Genomic DNA, 16,521 nt, shown 5'->3' with positions numbered 1-16,521 from the left:
CAGCAACCCACATTTCAAGAATATATTCAGAGGCCAAAAATAAAACTACTTTTCAAAACAAAAGGTCATCCTGTGACAGAAGTATGTGCACTTCTTACAGGGTATCTGGTGCTTTACAATTTTAACCCAGTAATAATAAATTAGCATTGCAATAAAAGTCTTAGACTCACACACAAGAAGCCCCCATTCATGTCAAGCAACATGCAATGCCTCGTGCAATGCTGTATGTTGCAATAGCAATAGAGCTGTTTATATTCTTGGATCCACATCCTGACCTCTCACACACTGACCATTCACTCTACTCCAAACTGCTTTTTGCCACCAGCACTCCACTGAAACAGCCTTACTAAGATCCACAATAAACAGCCAATAAATGCAATGGTTATTTTTCTGTGCAAGTCTACCTCGACCTCTCAGCAATACTGTCACCTTTGGCCACCCTCTCTACCATTACAGCATCATCCTTGTTTTCCTCCTACCTCTTTGACTCTTCCTTTTCAGAATTACCTTCCTCTACCAGCACAGGCTGGAGTTCTTCAAGGCTCAGTTGTAAACTGTCTTTTTGCATTAGACTGTCTTCCTTTTCAGAATTACCTTCCTCTACCAGCACAGGCTGGAGTTCTTCAAGGCTCAGTTGTAAAAACACTGACTCAGTATGCTGTACACCTGAAACTAATATTGTAAATTAACTGTACCTTAATTAAAAAGAAAACACTTGAGTTCTAAACCTATATGATTATTTAATTAATAACTTCTATTGGATTTCTCAAAGATGCCTCAAAATCCAGATGGCCCTGTATGAACTCAGTCTCTGTCCTTCCCAACCCAGCCCTCTTCTTTTGTTTCCTATCTCAAAGAGTGGTACCAGACTCTACCAAGCTGCACATATCAAACATGTGTGATTATTAATTTTTTAAAACAGAGGTACCGAGGACAGAACCCAGGAATTCGCGCATGCTAAGCACACTCTTACCACTGAGTCATTACCCGCCCCCTCCAAACACGTGTGATTCTTAACTTCACTTCCTCCTGTGCCCAATCTAAGTCCACTTGATTTCATCTACTAAATCCTCTTGAATCTACCCACTTCCGTCATCTCACCACCACTCCTCTGAGCTATCTCATCTCCCTGCAGTCATCTCCAAACTGCTCTCCTAGCATCTCTGGTTCTCATCCTTCTGTTTCAAAACAAAGGAGTTGACTGTGACAATGCTTGGAATACCCCCTCTTGCTCGTCCTAACATAGCCTACAAGGTATTCTATGGTCTGAGGCTGGCCTTCTTTTCCAGTCTCCTGTCTCACATCTCCCCTTCCCTAAATGTACTCTCTCCCCTCCATCCTTTTTGCAGTTCTTTAAACTCATCCTAAATTCCCCCAATAGGCCTATGTGCTATTCCCCTTCCTCTCTACTCAGCTAACTTCTATATGCCCATCAGATTTCAGCTCAATTGTCCTTTCCTCACAGACACTCTCACTGACAGTCCATTCTGAGCCAGATTCTTTTGTTATAGCCTCCAGAGAACCATGTTCCTTTTAGGATGTAAGTTTATTATAATAAACTCATGTTTTTACTGAATTAGTGTCTATCTTTTCTGCTAGAACAATGTTTCTTAAGATCACAGGGAACATAGGATTGTCTTTGCACAGCCATGTTCAATAAATCCTTGCTGAGTGAATGAAATGAGCATTGTATTCCTGATGTTAGCAAGTATAAACCAGTTCAAGTGTGAAAACAAATGCAAAACAATTTATCTAATAAATCTGGTCTCCATTCTTTTAACCAAACTTTCTCCTTTGGCCATTCTGCATATTCATTCACCCAACAAATATTCATGGTTGGAGTCAATGTGGACTGCTTGGTGAACGCTGGCGCTTTTAAGTGAAATTGACAACTAATGATTTGAAACTAGCAAGTTAAACAAGGTTTAAAAAGTATTTCAAAAAATGAAACAGGAGAAAGCTTACTTCATTTCACAGGGAAAGATTTCTCTTACACTCTTTTGAAAGGGAGATGAGGATTTTGCTTCATTAGATGCTACACACGTGGGAGTGTCACCCCTGCACATACATGTAGAAATTACATGTTAATTTAAACACACAGAGAACATTTCTTAGGCAAACATAATGCCTGAGGCTCGTCTGATAAGACAACTTGCACACACACATGCCATCCTTCTTCCGCCAGTTCCAACATGCAATTCGAAAGTAAAAACATCAGGTTCTCTTTATTTGTAACAGGAAAAACCGAAGTTGAGCCATCGAACATAGGATAAAAAACAGGTGCAGTTACAACTGTAACAAAAGGAGAGTCCGCATGCATTCTCCCATACACTGCCTTTCGGGTTTGTCTCTGGGGTTGGTCCATGTCAGCTGATGCATTTTTTCCCCAGGAACTTTCTTTTCAATGGGAAGATGGTCCTCAGGGCAAAAAATGTTTATCAGACTTCAGTTCCAGCAGTACATGTTTTATTTACTTATCAATATGTACCCTGACCCTAGTTCGCTCCAATCTTCCTTGCATTCCTATTGAAGTTGGTCATTTATTATAACGTTCCCCCAACGTTGATTAAAAATCACCCCTCCCAAGTTCTATTTACAGTTAAGAAGTATTTGTACATGGCACTAAATCAACTCAGCTGTTAGTGCACAGAGGTCACATAATACTCACTGTGCTGAAATACTTTTCTCCAGCTTTCGGGGAATAATTACGTGTTAATGTAAACATACACAGGGAACATTTCTTAGGCAAACATAATGCCTGAGGCTCATTTGGTGAGACAAATTGCTTTGTACTTCTTAGCACAATAAAATGTATCTTTGGAAACTGAGAATAACCAAAGAGTATTTAAAACAAAGAAAATAACACACACGGATCACACAACAGATTGACGGATACATTGAAATTCTATCAAAACAGATTCTCAGTGAGGCTTTTCATTTCAAACAGGCCAGGAAAAAAAACATCCTAAAAGGTGTATTTTATACACATGGCTCTCTGTCCACTTAAGAGTTGTTTTCTCATTTAAGGTTTCTAAATAATATTTAGAAAAAAAGAATTATTTATTACAAGAGGCATTATCTTCCTCAGTCAATTTATGGTGAGAGGTTATCAACAACTGCTTTGAAAGCTCAACTGTCAGGAGTCGGCAGAAATACATTTTGCAATTCAATATGTGGGACTATCATTTCTTTAAGTAGAAATCATGTATCTCCCCTATAACTTATTTTTAAGTATCCTTTAAAAAAATTCAGGGAACTTGTTAAATACTGATTATCTCTCTGCTTCTCTTTCAAATCTTTCCTCATATATTTATCAAGTTTCTGCTTAGTCTTTGATAACATTTGCTTTGACTTGCTGCTCAAGAAATTTCCCCAGCCACCTTAGAAAAGCTGACCTAGTTCACTCCAAATCCTTCAGTGCCAAAGAAAGCTCCGAGGGCACCTCAAAGTGAGGGGTAGGGAGTGATAGCAGGGAGGTAGTATTAAGAAATCACCAACCTGAAATGCTCACAGAGGCCAGGAGAACCACCACCAGAAAAGAAGAAATTGGCTCAATTCCTCCTACAGTCTTTTCTTTGGGCCATTTAAACATGGAGCTATTTTGTTTTTTAACTTCACGTATAGTTTCTAGAGTTCACTAAGAGCTCAAAAACAAGAGAATACCTATAGGCACTGCAGTTTTTCAAAAACATCTAATTTCTTATATCAATTTTCTACCAGAGAAATGGTACTGTTAGAATTGGGTTCTGTCTTATCATCTTTCCAACACTTTGCTTTTGATAAATGCGACTTCATTTCTATAAATTAAAAAAGCAGGAAGTTATACTAAAACAGAAATGCTAGCTTTAAATTCTGACTTGAATACTTTGGCCTAAATTATAAAAGAGCATTGGGGGACCACCTATAAGCAAGCAGAAGAGTCCTATGTGTCCTTCCTTAAAAACCACTATACATTTGTAGCACAGTAGTTTGAATTCCTTTGTCCTTATTATAAAACTTTAATTTCATGTACTTCATTTGGTATAAACAAACCATCCTATACACCTCACATAATCATCTTTGGAAAGAAGCATGAGCTATGTTTTAGAGAACGAGGTTTTTTTTAAAGGTACTCTAAAAGAGAAATAAGTATTTATGAATAAAATTTCATTTGAGTTACTTCTTACAAACCATCATTTGATGAATTTTGCAGTATTATTTTTTTTCTTCTTTGAAAGTAACTTGCACACTTAATACTTAAGAAAAAATCTTCTTGGGGTGACTTTCTTTTCTCCACAAAAACCCCATTAAGGACGTTGTACCAATTTACTCTTACTTCCTTCCTGTTCACTGAGTTTAAAATGGGTGTAAGCGAGAATGCCAAATAATGTACATAACATGCCAAGACCCTGATTAACGGACAGCGGGTCCTTAAATAAAACATATCCTCCAAATAAAGTAATGCAGAACTTGAAGTGTCCAAACATGTTATAGCTGAGGTTTTAGGATAAGGATAAAAAATAACAAGATAGATACTATATTCACACACACAGAGCAAAGCTTCCTGTGGCTGGAAAGAAGTGCATGAAACAGACTGAACAGCAGCCCCCATCCAAAGAACAAGAGAACTTCAGTGAGATGTGGGGCTGATCCTAGTTTCTTCAAGTAGGTTTCAGCAATTAATCAGTGATAGGTGGTTGCCTCAACTCTCCCCATTGACCTTGCCAAAGAAGAGAAAGGGGGCTATAATATGAGGTTGGGAAAGAGATTCAAAACAAGGTACAGAGAAGATATTTTGCAGAGCACTTTGTGATGCTGTTTCATAGAGCCATTTCTAATAAACCTCCCCTGGCTAATGAGGTGAGATGTGTAGTGTAAGGCACCAGAGAGCTGCCTCAAGGTCAACACATCCGCTGTGCATAAGTTTAGGAGGGAACCAGGGAAAGGGGAGGGAGGAACACTGGTCACCAAGCACACAGCACTGCTGTCTATTTCAGTCGACGGCAACTCTGCTCTACCAGGTGCTCAGGTCAAAACTGGGTGAGTCAACCTTGTTTCCTTTCTCATTCTCCACTTCCAATCTGCCAGTAAAACCTGTTGGCACTCCTTGAACATATATGAAGAATCCAGTGACTTTTCACTACAGCCGCTGTGACCATCCTAGTACCAAACTACTGTGGTCTCTGAAACAGCACCCTGCAGTGGCCTCCTGATGGCTTCCCTTCTTCTCTTGGCCCTTTCAGTACAGTGGTTCTCAGCGAGGGCTGATTCCGTCATGTGTGCAAGGTCTGGACACACTTTCGGTTTTCATAATTGGGGAGGGGGGTGCTACCGGCATCTAGTGGGTAGAGGCCAGAGATGCTGCTGAACATCCATCCTCCCGTGTATAGGACAGGCCTCTGCAACGAGCAGCTGTCTAGTCCAGAAGGTCAACAGCACTGAGGCTGAAAAGCCCTGCTTTGTCTAGTCTCAACCCAGCAGCCCAGAGGGGTCCTATGAGAACATTCATAAAGCCACATCATTTCTCTGCTCAAAACTCCAATGGCCTCCCCTCGCACTCAGAAAACAATCCTCATATGAAAGCTCTGCTCAGTCTGGCTCCCTGTTACTCTCAGAGTCCTACTACCCCTGCCCTCTGTTCCTCCAGCTCCAGCACACAGGCCTCTTGTCCCTTCAGCCCCTCCCTGGCTGTTCTCTCTGCCTGGAATGCCACCCGTGCCCATCTGCTTGGAGTAACCTCACTCGCTTCAGGTCTTTACTTGGAAGTCCCCTCCCTGTGGAGGCCTTCCCGATGGCCCTCTGTCTCCCGACATTCCATATTCCCTTTCCTGCTTAATTTTTTCTCCTTGTCACTTAACATTATCTAATACTGTATATGTATATTTCTTATTTTTCTTATTTCTAGCCTGTCTCCTGCTCCAGAATTTAAGGCTGTGAGAGCAAAGAGTTTTGTCTCTTTGGTTCACTACTGTATCTCCAGTGCCCGATATACAGTAGCTATTCAGTATGAGAATACTTATTAAGTCAAGGAGTGGTTTACACTGGGTGCTCAATAAATATTTGTTGAATGAATGGATGTTCTTCATCAGGGCACAAACTTAGATGTCATGATTTGGCAGCACGGTGCACAAGTTCTGGGGCAAGACCTCAGGGGCTCAAATCTGGACACTGAGCTTTTCAACTGGATGATGCTGAGTTATCCAACCCCTCTGCACCTCCACTTCCTCCTCTGTAGAGTAAGATGACAGAATTTATCTCATCAAACTGCTCAAAAATGAAATGCTTAATACGCATAAGGTGTTTCAAACAGTCCCTGGCACAAAATAAACACTTACTAAGTGTTGTTTTTTAAAAATATTATTATTATCATTGCTTTATTTATTGATAATTGGCAAATACGCTGCTTTTTTTACTTTGCTCTCAGTGTTCACTCATCAAAAGCAAAATGTTAAAAGTGGGCAGTTGAAGTTTGATTCAGACCTTTAAGTCATGACTTCATTTCTTAAATGTTGAGAACATGGGCACACCAATGTCCAAATAAATACAAAAACAAATTCAAAAGTCAGAGTGACTGGTCTGCAATTATTTCTGTTATTTGGATTAACCACATCTAGCTATTACTATTAATAACTGAAAAGTGATGGCAAACCAGAGTATCCACTTCATTAGTTGCTCAACAAATACTTATTTAACTTCACTATGTGCAAGGAATGGTGATCTATGTTAGTTTTGGTAGGGGAAAAGGGCAGCTCTTACTTAAGAAAATTCAAAAGCATTTATGGTACAGAAAGTTAACCCATTTCTCTAGTACATATTTCTTTACATTTCCAAGGACTCCTAGTGTGAAAAGATACACACTAAAAAAACAAAAAAGAATTCACTCTATTCAACTGAGGCCATGCAATAGGAAATGTAGACTGAAATAACAAAATGAAGGTGACAGAGTTTTGGAGAGTACAAAAGACTAGGCACCTAGGCACTTGTAAGTTACTAGGAAAAGGATACGTGACTGGTGAAGTGTTTCCAATGATCCAATAAATCGATAAGTTCACCATGAAAGCTATTACTCCAGATAGCAGGACCATAAGCTACAAATAAACCAAAAGAATCATTAATGCAAAGCTGCTGCAATCATTACCATCAACAAGTAAAAAATACACTTCGTCAGGAATTTCCATCAACCATTAAGAATAAGATTTTTAGTGGGGGGCGGGGTATATGTATAGCTCAGTGGTAGAGTGCCTGCCTAGAATGTACTCCTGGGTTCAATCCCTGGTACCTCCATTAAAAAAAAAAAAAGATTTTTAAAAAAGAGAGAATCAAGTTGGGAAACAGCAAGAACTGAGGGTAAAAGAGCAGAATGAAAATTATTCAGAAATGTAATTTTGTCTATAAAATGTAATGGGAAAATGCTCCAATAATATCCTGCCTCTAAATGTGAATTTCCAGGTTCATTTTTCTTATCCATCGAAAAAAAAAGCATTTTGTAATAATTTCTTATTATAAAAGTAGTATATATTCATTATAGAAGAGTCAGAAAATAAAGATGAGCAAAAAGAATATAAAGAATTCTTTTTTCTTTCAGTTTTATTGAGGTATAATTGACATACAGCACTGCGTACTGTTTAAGGTGGACAGCGTGATTTGACTGATTAAATGATTACCACAGTAAGTTTAGAGAACATCCATCATCTCACATGTATACAAAATTAAATAGGAAAAAAAAATTACTTTCCCATGTGATGAGAGCTCTTATAAGGAATTCTTACAATGTCAACCACTCACTGCTGTTAATACCTTGGTATATATCCTTCCAGATCTTTTATCCATTGAACTGCTCATACTCATTCTTATTTAAACTCATTCAGTAGGCATTCACTGGATATCTACAAAACTAGGCCAGGCCTTGTAAGGAACACAATGGACTCTTGCCCTCAAAGATCTTAGAAACCACCTGAGGACATAATAAAACTCTTAATTATCATAGCTTATACTCACATAGTACTCATTATACGCCAAGAATTGTTCTAAATGTTTTACACATACAAGCTCATTTAATCCTTACAAACAGCTGTAAGGAAGTAAAATATCTTCCATTTTCACAGACAAGAAAACAGAACACAGAGAGGTAAAGCAACTTGCCTAAGATACACAGCTAGTAAGTGGAAGGGCTGAGATCTACACCCAGGGAAGTCTGGTTCTGGAGTCCTGGCTCCTAACTCACTATGCTATGCTACCTCATAACTATGTGGAAGAGAGAGAGCAATACAAGATGCACAGCTCAATGAAAGAAAATGAGTCCTGAGCTCTGCCTCATCATTGAGCAAAGAGACAACAGATTCTACAGGACTCTCTAGGCTGGAGATGGCATTTTGGGCTGAGAAAGCAAGAAAAGTCTTTGGATTTCAAATGTATGTTTAGATTAGAGAGAGAAATAAGAGGGGTAGGATTTCAAGCAGAGGAAACAGTATGGTTCAGAGCACGGAGGCATGAAAGCATGGGTGTCACAGGCATGTGCCTAGAACAGCGAGTACACCGACATGGCTGAGGACGGCGGACAAAGTGGCTGCACCACTGGAGACACACAACATTCTGTTCAAGCCCATCCCACAGCATTACTGTAAAAGTTATAAAGTCATTTTCTATTTCTGAAATAAGAGAATTTAAAGCAAATATTAATTGTGATTTGAATTACTAAGAAGTTTCAATGCCAAAGAAAACATGTCATATTTGAAGATTCTTTCTGTCTCATGTGGGTTTTTTCAGTTTTTATTTTTATTCATTTTGTTTTTATTTTGGGGGGGGTTAGTTATGTAGTAGTAGTAGTAGTAGTAGTAGTAGGTAGTGGTAGTGGTAGTCGGTAGTAGGTAGTGGTAGTACTTTAACAGAGGTCCTGGGGATTGAACCAAGGACCTTGTACATTGCTAAGCACACACTCTACCACTGAGCTATACCCTACCTCCTTTCAGCTTTTAAATCAGTGCAGTTATAAGGGGACCAGGGGAGCCCGATGTACTTCCTATTTAGGTAGAAACAGGAACACCTCATTTGTTTGCCAACAGTGAGGTTCGTTCAGTTTTCAACCAAGACAAACTTGCTCCTTAAAGACTTTAGAAACTGTTTCTAGAAATGTATCACTGTTGATTTTACTGAGTTCACAGAAAGTCACAGACCTATTTCTTAATGACCTGGCACATCATCAAAAACACAATTACATACTCTACTTTTGAGGCAATGATGCCCTCTAGGGACAAGAAGGAATGAAAGAGACTTTCCCTTATTCAATGGCCTCAGACTGCTGTGCTCTTGGTTCTTTGACCTTTCTGATGGCTTTTCAGCTGAGTTCTTCATCTTCAAATCTGTTGGAGGGCCAGTCACAGGAAACCTCTCCCTTTCTAGTCTAAGGTGCCCGAGCCACAGTGGTTAGGAGACCAGATGACCAAGTTGGCTAGAACTTCAGTAAAAGTAAGAGGAAATATTATCTGAGAGAGGTCGGTTGGTTTCTACTTTGGAAAAAAGGCCCTATGGCCAAAGTACACAAATTTGAAACAACTACCAATCTGCTCATAGGTAGCCTAGTAGGTGGTTAAGAGCGTGGACTCTGGATCCAGAATGTGTGGATTCAAACTCTTGCTCTGTTATTGGATCTTAAGTCAGTTACTTAACTCTATCTCTCAGCTTCCTCAACAGTAAACAGGGATAATAATAGTACCCACCTAATAAAGTTGTTATGAGGATCCAATAAATTAATATTTGCGAAGTGCTTAGAATAGTGCCTGGAACAGACTGAGGGCTATGCATGTTTGAGAAATTAATGTCACCAACAAAAAAGACATTCCCACAGACTGTGTTAAAAGTATGAGAAGCAGAAGTTCCTTTCCTCAGTAGGGGATTATACTTTCCAACTTTATTAGAATGTCCCCAGCATGCATACCCCTTTGATTTGGCAATTCCACTCTAAGACTCTATTCCATAGAACACAAAGTTCCTGTTCACGAGGACACATGTACAAGGATGTTTACTGTAATACCGTTCACAGTGGTTAAGAATTGCAGCTATTATACAGACACTCAAAAGAATAATTTGAAGAGACTTCAAGAGATATTGTTAAGTGAGAAAAGCAAGACACAGAAAATCATGTGTAATACGGCCCCACTTTTGTAAGAGAAACAAACATTTAATCTATGTATACACACGTGTTTCCGTGCCTGTGGATGTTGTGTGTGTTTATATGTGGGCATGTACAGCACGGAGAAAAATATGGAGAACAAACACTAGAATGTGAACACGACCTACTTCAACAAGCAGGGGTGGGGAAACGGGATGTTGAAGTGTGTGTGGGTAGGAGGGCTGGGGAAAAGGAATCCATGACAAGAAGAGTATATACATTTTGTTCCATGTAAATAAAATTGAACACACACACATACCTGTGTCTGTGTATATGAAAAAGAGATCTGTGAAAAGATTATCACCAAAGTGGTAAAGGTAATTATCTCAGCGTGGCAGGATTCTGAGAGACCTTCACTCTATATTTTCATGTACGTTCAGAAATCTATACAACGAGCATGTACTACTTGTATTATTACAATACAATCAACAAAGCTATACTTTCATTATAAAAAAGTTAATAAAATCCTGACAGTATTTGTGGGCTATAGCTTGGCATGGTCAGGATAGTAGCCAGGCATCAGAAGACCTGAATTCTAGTCCTGGGTTTGCTGCTGACTAGCTGTTTGACCCTAATCAAGTCCCTTAATCTTTCTGTGCCTCAGTTTCTTCATCTGAAGAATAATCCTTAGCTTGCTTGCCTCCCTTACAGGGTAATTTTGAATATTAAATGTGAAAATGGATCTGAGACAGTGCTCTGAAAACTAAAAATTGCATTAATAAAGGAGAAATTATTATTGTCTTGTTTCTTAGACACCAAAACAATTAGAACTTACCAAAGCAGAAACTGACCAGGGACCAAATATTCCTCCTTCTCCAAACACTGGCTCAAAGAAGGGCACGGCGACCAGCAACATGGCAGATGACATCGGCGCCTGGTAGTAGAGCAGCTGCATCGAGTTCACTTGTAATTCATGCTGCTTAGCTCCCACCCACTGAAAATTGAGAGAGAAAACAAGTGAGGCAGAAATGAAAAAAAAATAGCATCACTTAATATGCAACTCTAGCCACAAAGGTGGGAATGTGGGGCAGAGCTAGGGGAAGAGGAAATGCCTAATGATCTTATAAGATTCCAAAGATCAATAATATACATGCATATCCTTTAAGCACCTTGGATGAAAGGAGCTTTATAAATTTAATGATCTGTTTTCTTCTCGATTGTAAAGGAGAAAAAAACAGTCTTCTCTTCCCTCCTGATCCTAGTAAATGGGGAAAGTCTCTGCATCCAGGGCCTCACAGACATTAGAGATCTTGGGAAAATTAGGCAGGAAAGGAAAGTTATAAGCAGGAATAAGCAGGATAATATTTACAAGCAGGATAAGCAGGAATACAAATGCAGAGTCAGACTTCATTTCTTTCTAAAAATGGCCCCTCAAAGCGAAGACGAGGGGGCAGGGCGGGCTCTAATTAGAGACTGACCGCAACCTCAGCTATCCCAGGTGGCTGCCAAGGTGTGTGGCTACAAAGGCATGTGAGGTCTTTTCATTCGCTTCAGAAAACCCGATCGATGGTAGAAAGAACTTTCCCCTTCACGGCTGACTTTCCTGTGGGTAACCCCCCACCAGGACACCTCAATAAACTCAATAATCACAAACCCTCAAAGACCATCATTCAGTAGAACCAATGCCTCAAAGCCTCAAATCCCATCAGTCCTCAAAATGCCTCACAAATATAACTGAAAAGGTGGCTTTAAAGAATGCTCCACAGGACTGTGTGAGTGCGATCTGGCAGGAATAGCCGTGCTTTTGAATCACCGCTCCTCCATAATTCTTTTTCCTGTAGGTCTGGGTATCCCGTTACATAAAGTCTCGTCTATAGAAATCCACCAGGACAAATATAGCAGGAAATCTGAAGCGGACTCCTGCCAGCCTTGCTAAGAGTTCTCTGTGCCTGTGAAGGACAAAGAGTCGATTCTCTGGCGCAGGGCACGCAGGGAGCAGTAATGAAGGCACCGAGGATCCGCTGGCCCCGCGTGGCTGCAGCAGCCTCTCTGGGCAGCCACGTGTCCAACACAGAACAGCCTGGGACAGTGGGGACCTCAGGCCTCCGCGTGTCCACACTGCAGTGCAGGCCTGGCTTCCAGCTGCCATCCCTCTCAAGAAGCTGCTCCCCCAGAGGGCACCCTCCCCTCCACAGCCACATCCACAGACCCCTCCTAGGCCCTCTTCCTGCTGGAGCTCCGTGTACAACCTGCAGATGCTCTTGAAAGAACGTGACTTCAGTTTGCACACCCTCCTCACTCACCTCTCCCTCCGCCTACTATCTGTAAAGGAGACTGGCCTTCTTCATTCTCCCCAATTGATCTCTTTTACTCTCCACTGACACCTGCAGTTCTGACCTCCTTCCCTGAGCCTCCTGAACGTCACACCTTCCACAGCTTACTGGCTGGCTTCATTAGATAATCTGCAGGAACTTGTTTATGGTGAAGCTCCTTCCTTCCTTTCCCAGAGTAGCTCCTCCTGGGTGGGTTGGATAATGAAGATATAATAATCTCCAAGGCTCGGGCTCCTTACTTTCCTCACTCTCACATTCAGTCAGGTCCCACTAATTCTTTTTCCAAAAGGGCTCTGGAGTTTTACCTCCACGCCCAGTACCACTGTCCTTGTTCAGGTCCTGCCCGCCTGCCCCTTGAACCCTGGAGAGCTTCCCAACTGCTCTGTCTGTCACTCTGCCTTCCTTCTCCTCCTCTCCCTTCACTGCCACCAGAGTTAAGTTTCTAAAACAGGGAGTGATCAAGTCACTCCCCCAGCTGAACTCCTCTCCCGGTGCCCGCAGGATAAAGAGCATACTTCCTCCTAGAGATACTCAAGTACTCCACCATCTGGTCTCACCCACCCCTTAGCCTTGTCTTTCCACAGTGCACAAGTTTCCACAAAGTCTAGTCTCACCAAACAAACCAAGTTCTCCAAAAATGCTCCGTACTTCACACATCACTGCCAAGAAAGACCTCCGCTATACTTCTTCGCTAAGCAAATTCCTATCCTATGTGTCCTTTGATTTAAATTAACTTTCCCATAACATCTTACCTCCTCACCCTCTTGCAGAACTGCCCCTTCTTCTCTGGTGTTCCTCAGAACTTTCCTCACACCCTCAGCTATACAAATTGTGATCACCTGTCTCCATGTGTTTCTGCTACACTGGATTATAGCTGCTTTTCATCTCTGTAGCAAGCTGAGCAGAAGAAACGTCTGCTGAATGAACGAAGGAGTCAACCGTCTATCTACTACTAAAGCTAACAGCTGATCATGCATCTTTTAACTCCTTTCAATGCTCTAGCAGTATAAGAAGAAATAACATAGAAATTACACAAGGATATGATGGAAAAATACGACTTTCTTTAAAATGAATTTTGGGGGGAATGTACCTATTCTGTAACCGTACTTTTATCATTTACTAGTACTCAAAGACTCTGTCCATGAGTTAGTAGACAATCATTCCTTGATGAACCTCATTTCAGATAGCTACCTGAGGATAAATATACAGGACCCTTCGATTCCAATCTAGAGCAATTTTAAGACTTATGTGAACAAAAATGGTCATATCGGCATAGACGGAGAGTACCATGAATTGAAGTTATTGATGAGAAAAACAAGAAACTCTAATGTTCAACAATTAAACTTGCTATATTCAATAATTAATCCATACTAGGCCCCCCCAAAAAGTTCATTTAACAAAAAGGTAAATAGGAACGTTCATTCACTGGATCTAATAAAAAAAATTTAAACTCAATGAAATACACCCAAGTGTAGTTTTCTTAAAGCACAAACCTGAGCTTCCTCTGACTTCTCTCTGTAATAAAAGAATATCTTAGAGCCAAGGGACAAGACTGAGTGGGTGCCCCATCCTTTCATGTCACTGTTCTTTCATTTAAACTGCTTCTGTGCCACTTAAAAAACGTATTCAACCCCAGAATTTTCACATAACAATGTTTCTGAAATGACCAGTACTAGAAAATTTAAGATGCTAAGGCTGTATCATTAAACTCCTAACATTCTTAACAAGAATGCCTTAGTTGATAACCAGTGAACATTTGCGAAAAAAGTAAAATTGGTCACACATTTTGGCTGATTCCCCATGCAGGCACACCCAGAATTTCCAGTCCAAGGTTTTCAGTATAGAGAAAATACTGTTTCACTGTACCCTATACCGTTCGTTATTCTTTTCCCCACTATATACAAAACAAACAAAAACTTGTATTTGCTGAGATTTTATGGTAACGAAGTAAGTGAATGAACAAATTTCTAAAAAATGCCTGCTACAGGCAAAGCACAGCGCTAGTGCAAGAAGTAAAATACCCACTGCTATAAAGTACTGACACAGACAAATTACCAGAAGTCAATATATATGCTGTAACTGTGGTATGTTTTGGGGGGGCAAGGATTTATAAATCTGAAATTTTCCTTTTGTGTTCAAATTTTTGGGCCTGTACTCACTCCTTCAAAATGATGTCATAATTAAAGAGTAAATGATAAATATAACCAGTGAACTCAATCCTCAAGTAAAAAGCCTTACTACTCATTTTGTAAAGATTTCCCAGAAAATAATATAACATCACCCCAAACTCAGACTGTTAAGCATGGGTATTATACACTTACTAACAGGTAGGGAGGTATTTGGTGAGCATCATACACCCACGTGTCTCTGTCTCCTTTCTTCTCTTCACCTTGAGTCAGACAATTTATGCACTTATGCTTTCTTTCCAACAGTCTATTGTCTCTATACTGTATTTTCTAAACCTTGGGACACAGCTTCAAAATTTATGCAATCTGCTAAAAAGGCACATAAAGAAAAAAAAATTACCAACCACTTGATAAAGGGATGTAACTAAAACACCAAGAGCAGCAAACACCATTCCAAGGAAATTAAACTTCACATCGTAATAAGAATTTAGGATTACACCTAAAGTTATAGGAATCTGTAAAGAAAAAGAGGTAAACGTTGTTCAGATTAAATTCACGAGACAAAATTAGTATTCCTTTCACAGTGTCTTACAAGGTTAATCATAAAAACATCACTAGGAAACAACAAATCTCCACAAATACTTTATTCCATTCGGAAAAGATACAGATAATCCTATTCTTCAAAGTGAAATGATAATTCTGTATTTATGCTCACATTTAATTCTGTTTAAAATTCTGGGTAAAATAATGAGTCAATGTATTTCACTTCGCAAGAAAAAAAAATCACATGTATGCAATAGGTGTAAATGGACCCCCAAACCTAGTGTCTCAACAATATATAAACAAAAACGTATAACAAAAGCATTACGATTTTGAATATTGTAAGTTATGAAGTGCCAGAAATACTTTAGCCCATTTTCTTGAATTTAAAGATGCAGAAACCTCTGCAGTAAGTCGGCACAGGCATATCCTGAGACATATTTTATGCTAAACTTTTAGCGTTGATCATAATCGTTTTAGTTTGAGATTTTGCACTTAGTCCGATACACTGACTTGCATCACCCAATACAGTTTTCTTTTCTTACTGATCATAGCATTTCATTTCCATCAAATTATAGTTATTAAAACTCACACAAGCAACGCTATTGGGCTAAAAGCCCAACAGAGTGCCAAGATGGCTTTTTTCCACCTTTCCCAAATAAGCCTGAAGTTCACATGCTCACAGATGACTCGTGTGTGGATTTCAAGATTATGGGAAAGAGAATTAGTGCAAGGTTAACCATTCAAATTTCCCGGGGGGAAAGACGGTCCAGGAGGTGGGTGGTTGGAGGGGAGCCTCGTCAAGCTGAAGCTACTCACCAGTGTGAGCTGTATTTTGATAGAGAAGGTTTTCTTGTAGCAGAGGGTCTGGATGACTATGATCACCGGCGTGGTCATGGCCTTGGCCAGCTGATAGGTGCCTATGGTGTTGTTCTGCAGAGATAAATTGGTGAAGACCACGAAGCCACAGAAGCTGAGGGCTAGGAGGAGGAGCTTGGAAGGCGGCAGACTTTTGGGGGCAAAGATGTCCAGCTTCTGGCAGACATACAAACCCAGCCAAGTGACCACGAAGTGCACCAGGGTCAGGCTCATGTTAGGGAAGCCATAGCGCACATAGATCCATTTGTTGAGGAACACGATGCAGATGGACGCCAGCAGGTTGAGCAGAAGTCCGGCGGCGATGCGCCCGTTGCCCCGCACTCGGTCCGTCAGGCTTGCCATGACCCCCACGAAGCCAGGGCCTAGCAGCCTCCGGAAGGGGCACCCGACCTGTGTCTGGCTGCCGTTTCTCTCCTCCTCTACGTCCCTGCAGCCGCCGGCTTCACCATCGGGCCAGGGATAGGCATGCAACCTTCGGGTCGTAGGCGCGCAGCAGCCTCAGCGGCAAACACATGCTCAGCCGCCGCCCATTCAGCCGGCGACTACGCGGCAGCAC

The 16,521-nt window shown here is 40.7% G+C and overlaps 1 protein-coding gene across 3 annotated transcripts in view; it reads right to left on the bottom strand.

Moving 5' to 3' along the window:
- Positions 1–16,521, bottom strand: part of SLC35E3 (solute carrier family 35 member E3) — a 33,919-nt gene extending 17,398 nt beyond the window's left edge. The window contains exons 1-5 of one of the 3 annotated variants that reach the window (XM_006189679.3): positions 15,906–16,518; positions 14,951–15,061; positions 10,923–11,081; positions 6,985–7,067; positions 283–4,473 (exon numbers count right to left, since the gene is read on the bottom strand). In XM_006189679.3, the coding sequence (XP_006189741.2) occupies positions 4,287–4,473; positions 6,985–7,067; positions 10,923–11,081; positions 14,951–15,061; positions 15,906–16,307 (942 nt within the window). In that variant the 5' untranslated portion in view covers positions 16,308–16,518 and the 3' untranslated portion in view covers positions 283–4,286. Of the gene's footprint in view, positions 1–282; positions 4,474–6,984; positions 7,068–10,922; positions 11,082–14,950; positions 15,062–15,905 lie in introns of those variants that run through there. The other 2 variants (XM_032493369.1, XM_014563465.2) reach the window with 2 other exon arrangements.

The sequence above is a fragment of the Camelus ferus genome, chromosome 12, assembly GCF_009834535.1.
Source record: "Camelus ferus isolate YT-003-E chromosome 12, BCGSAC_Cfer_1.0, whole genome shotgun sequence".
NCBI classification, from domain to species: Eukaryota; Metazoa; Chordata; class Mammalia; order Artiodactyla; family Camelidae; genus Camelus; species Camelus ferus.
Note: the sequence above shows the minus strand (reverse complement) of the source record. Positions and strands in the feature narration are given on the sequence as shown.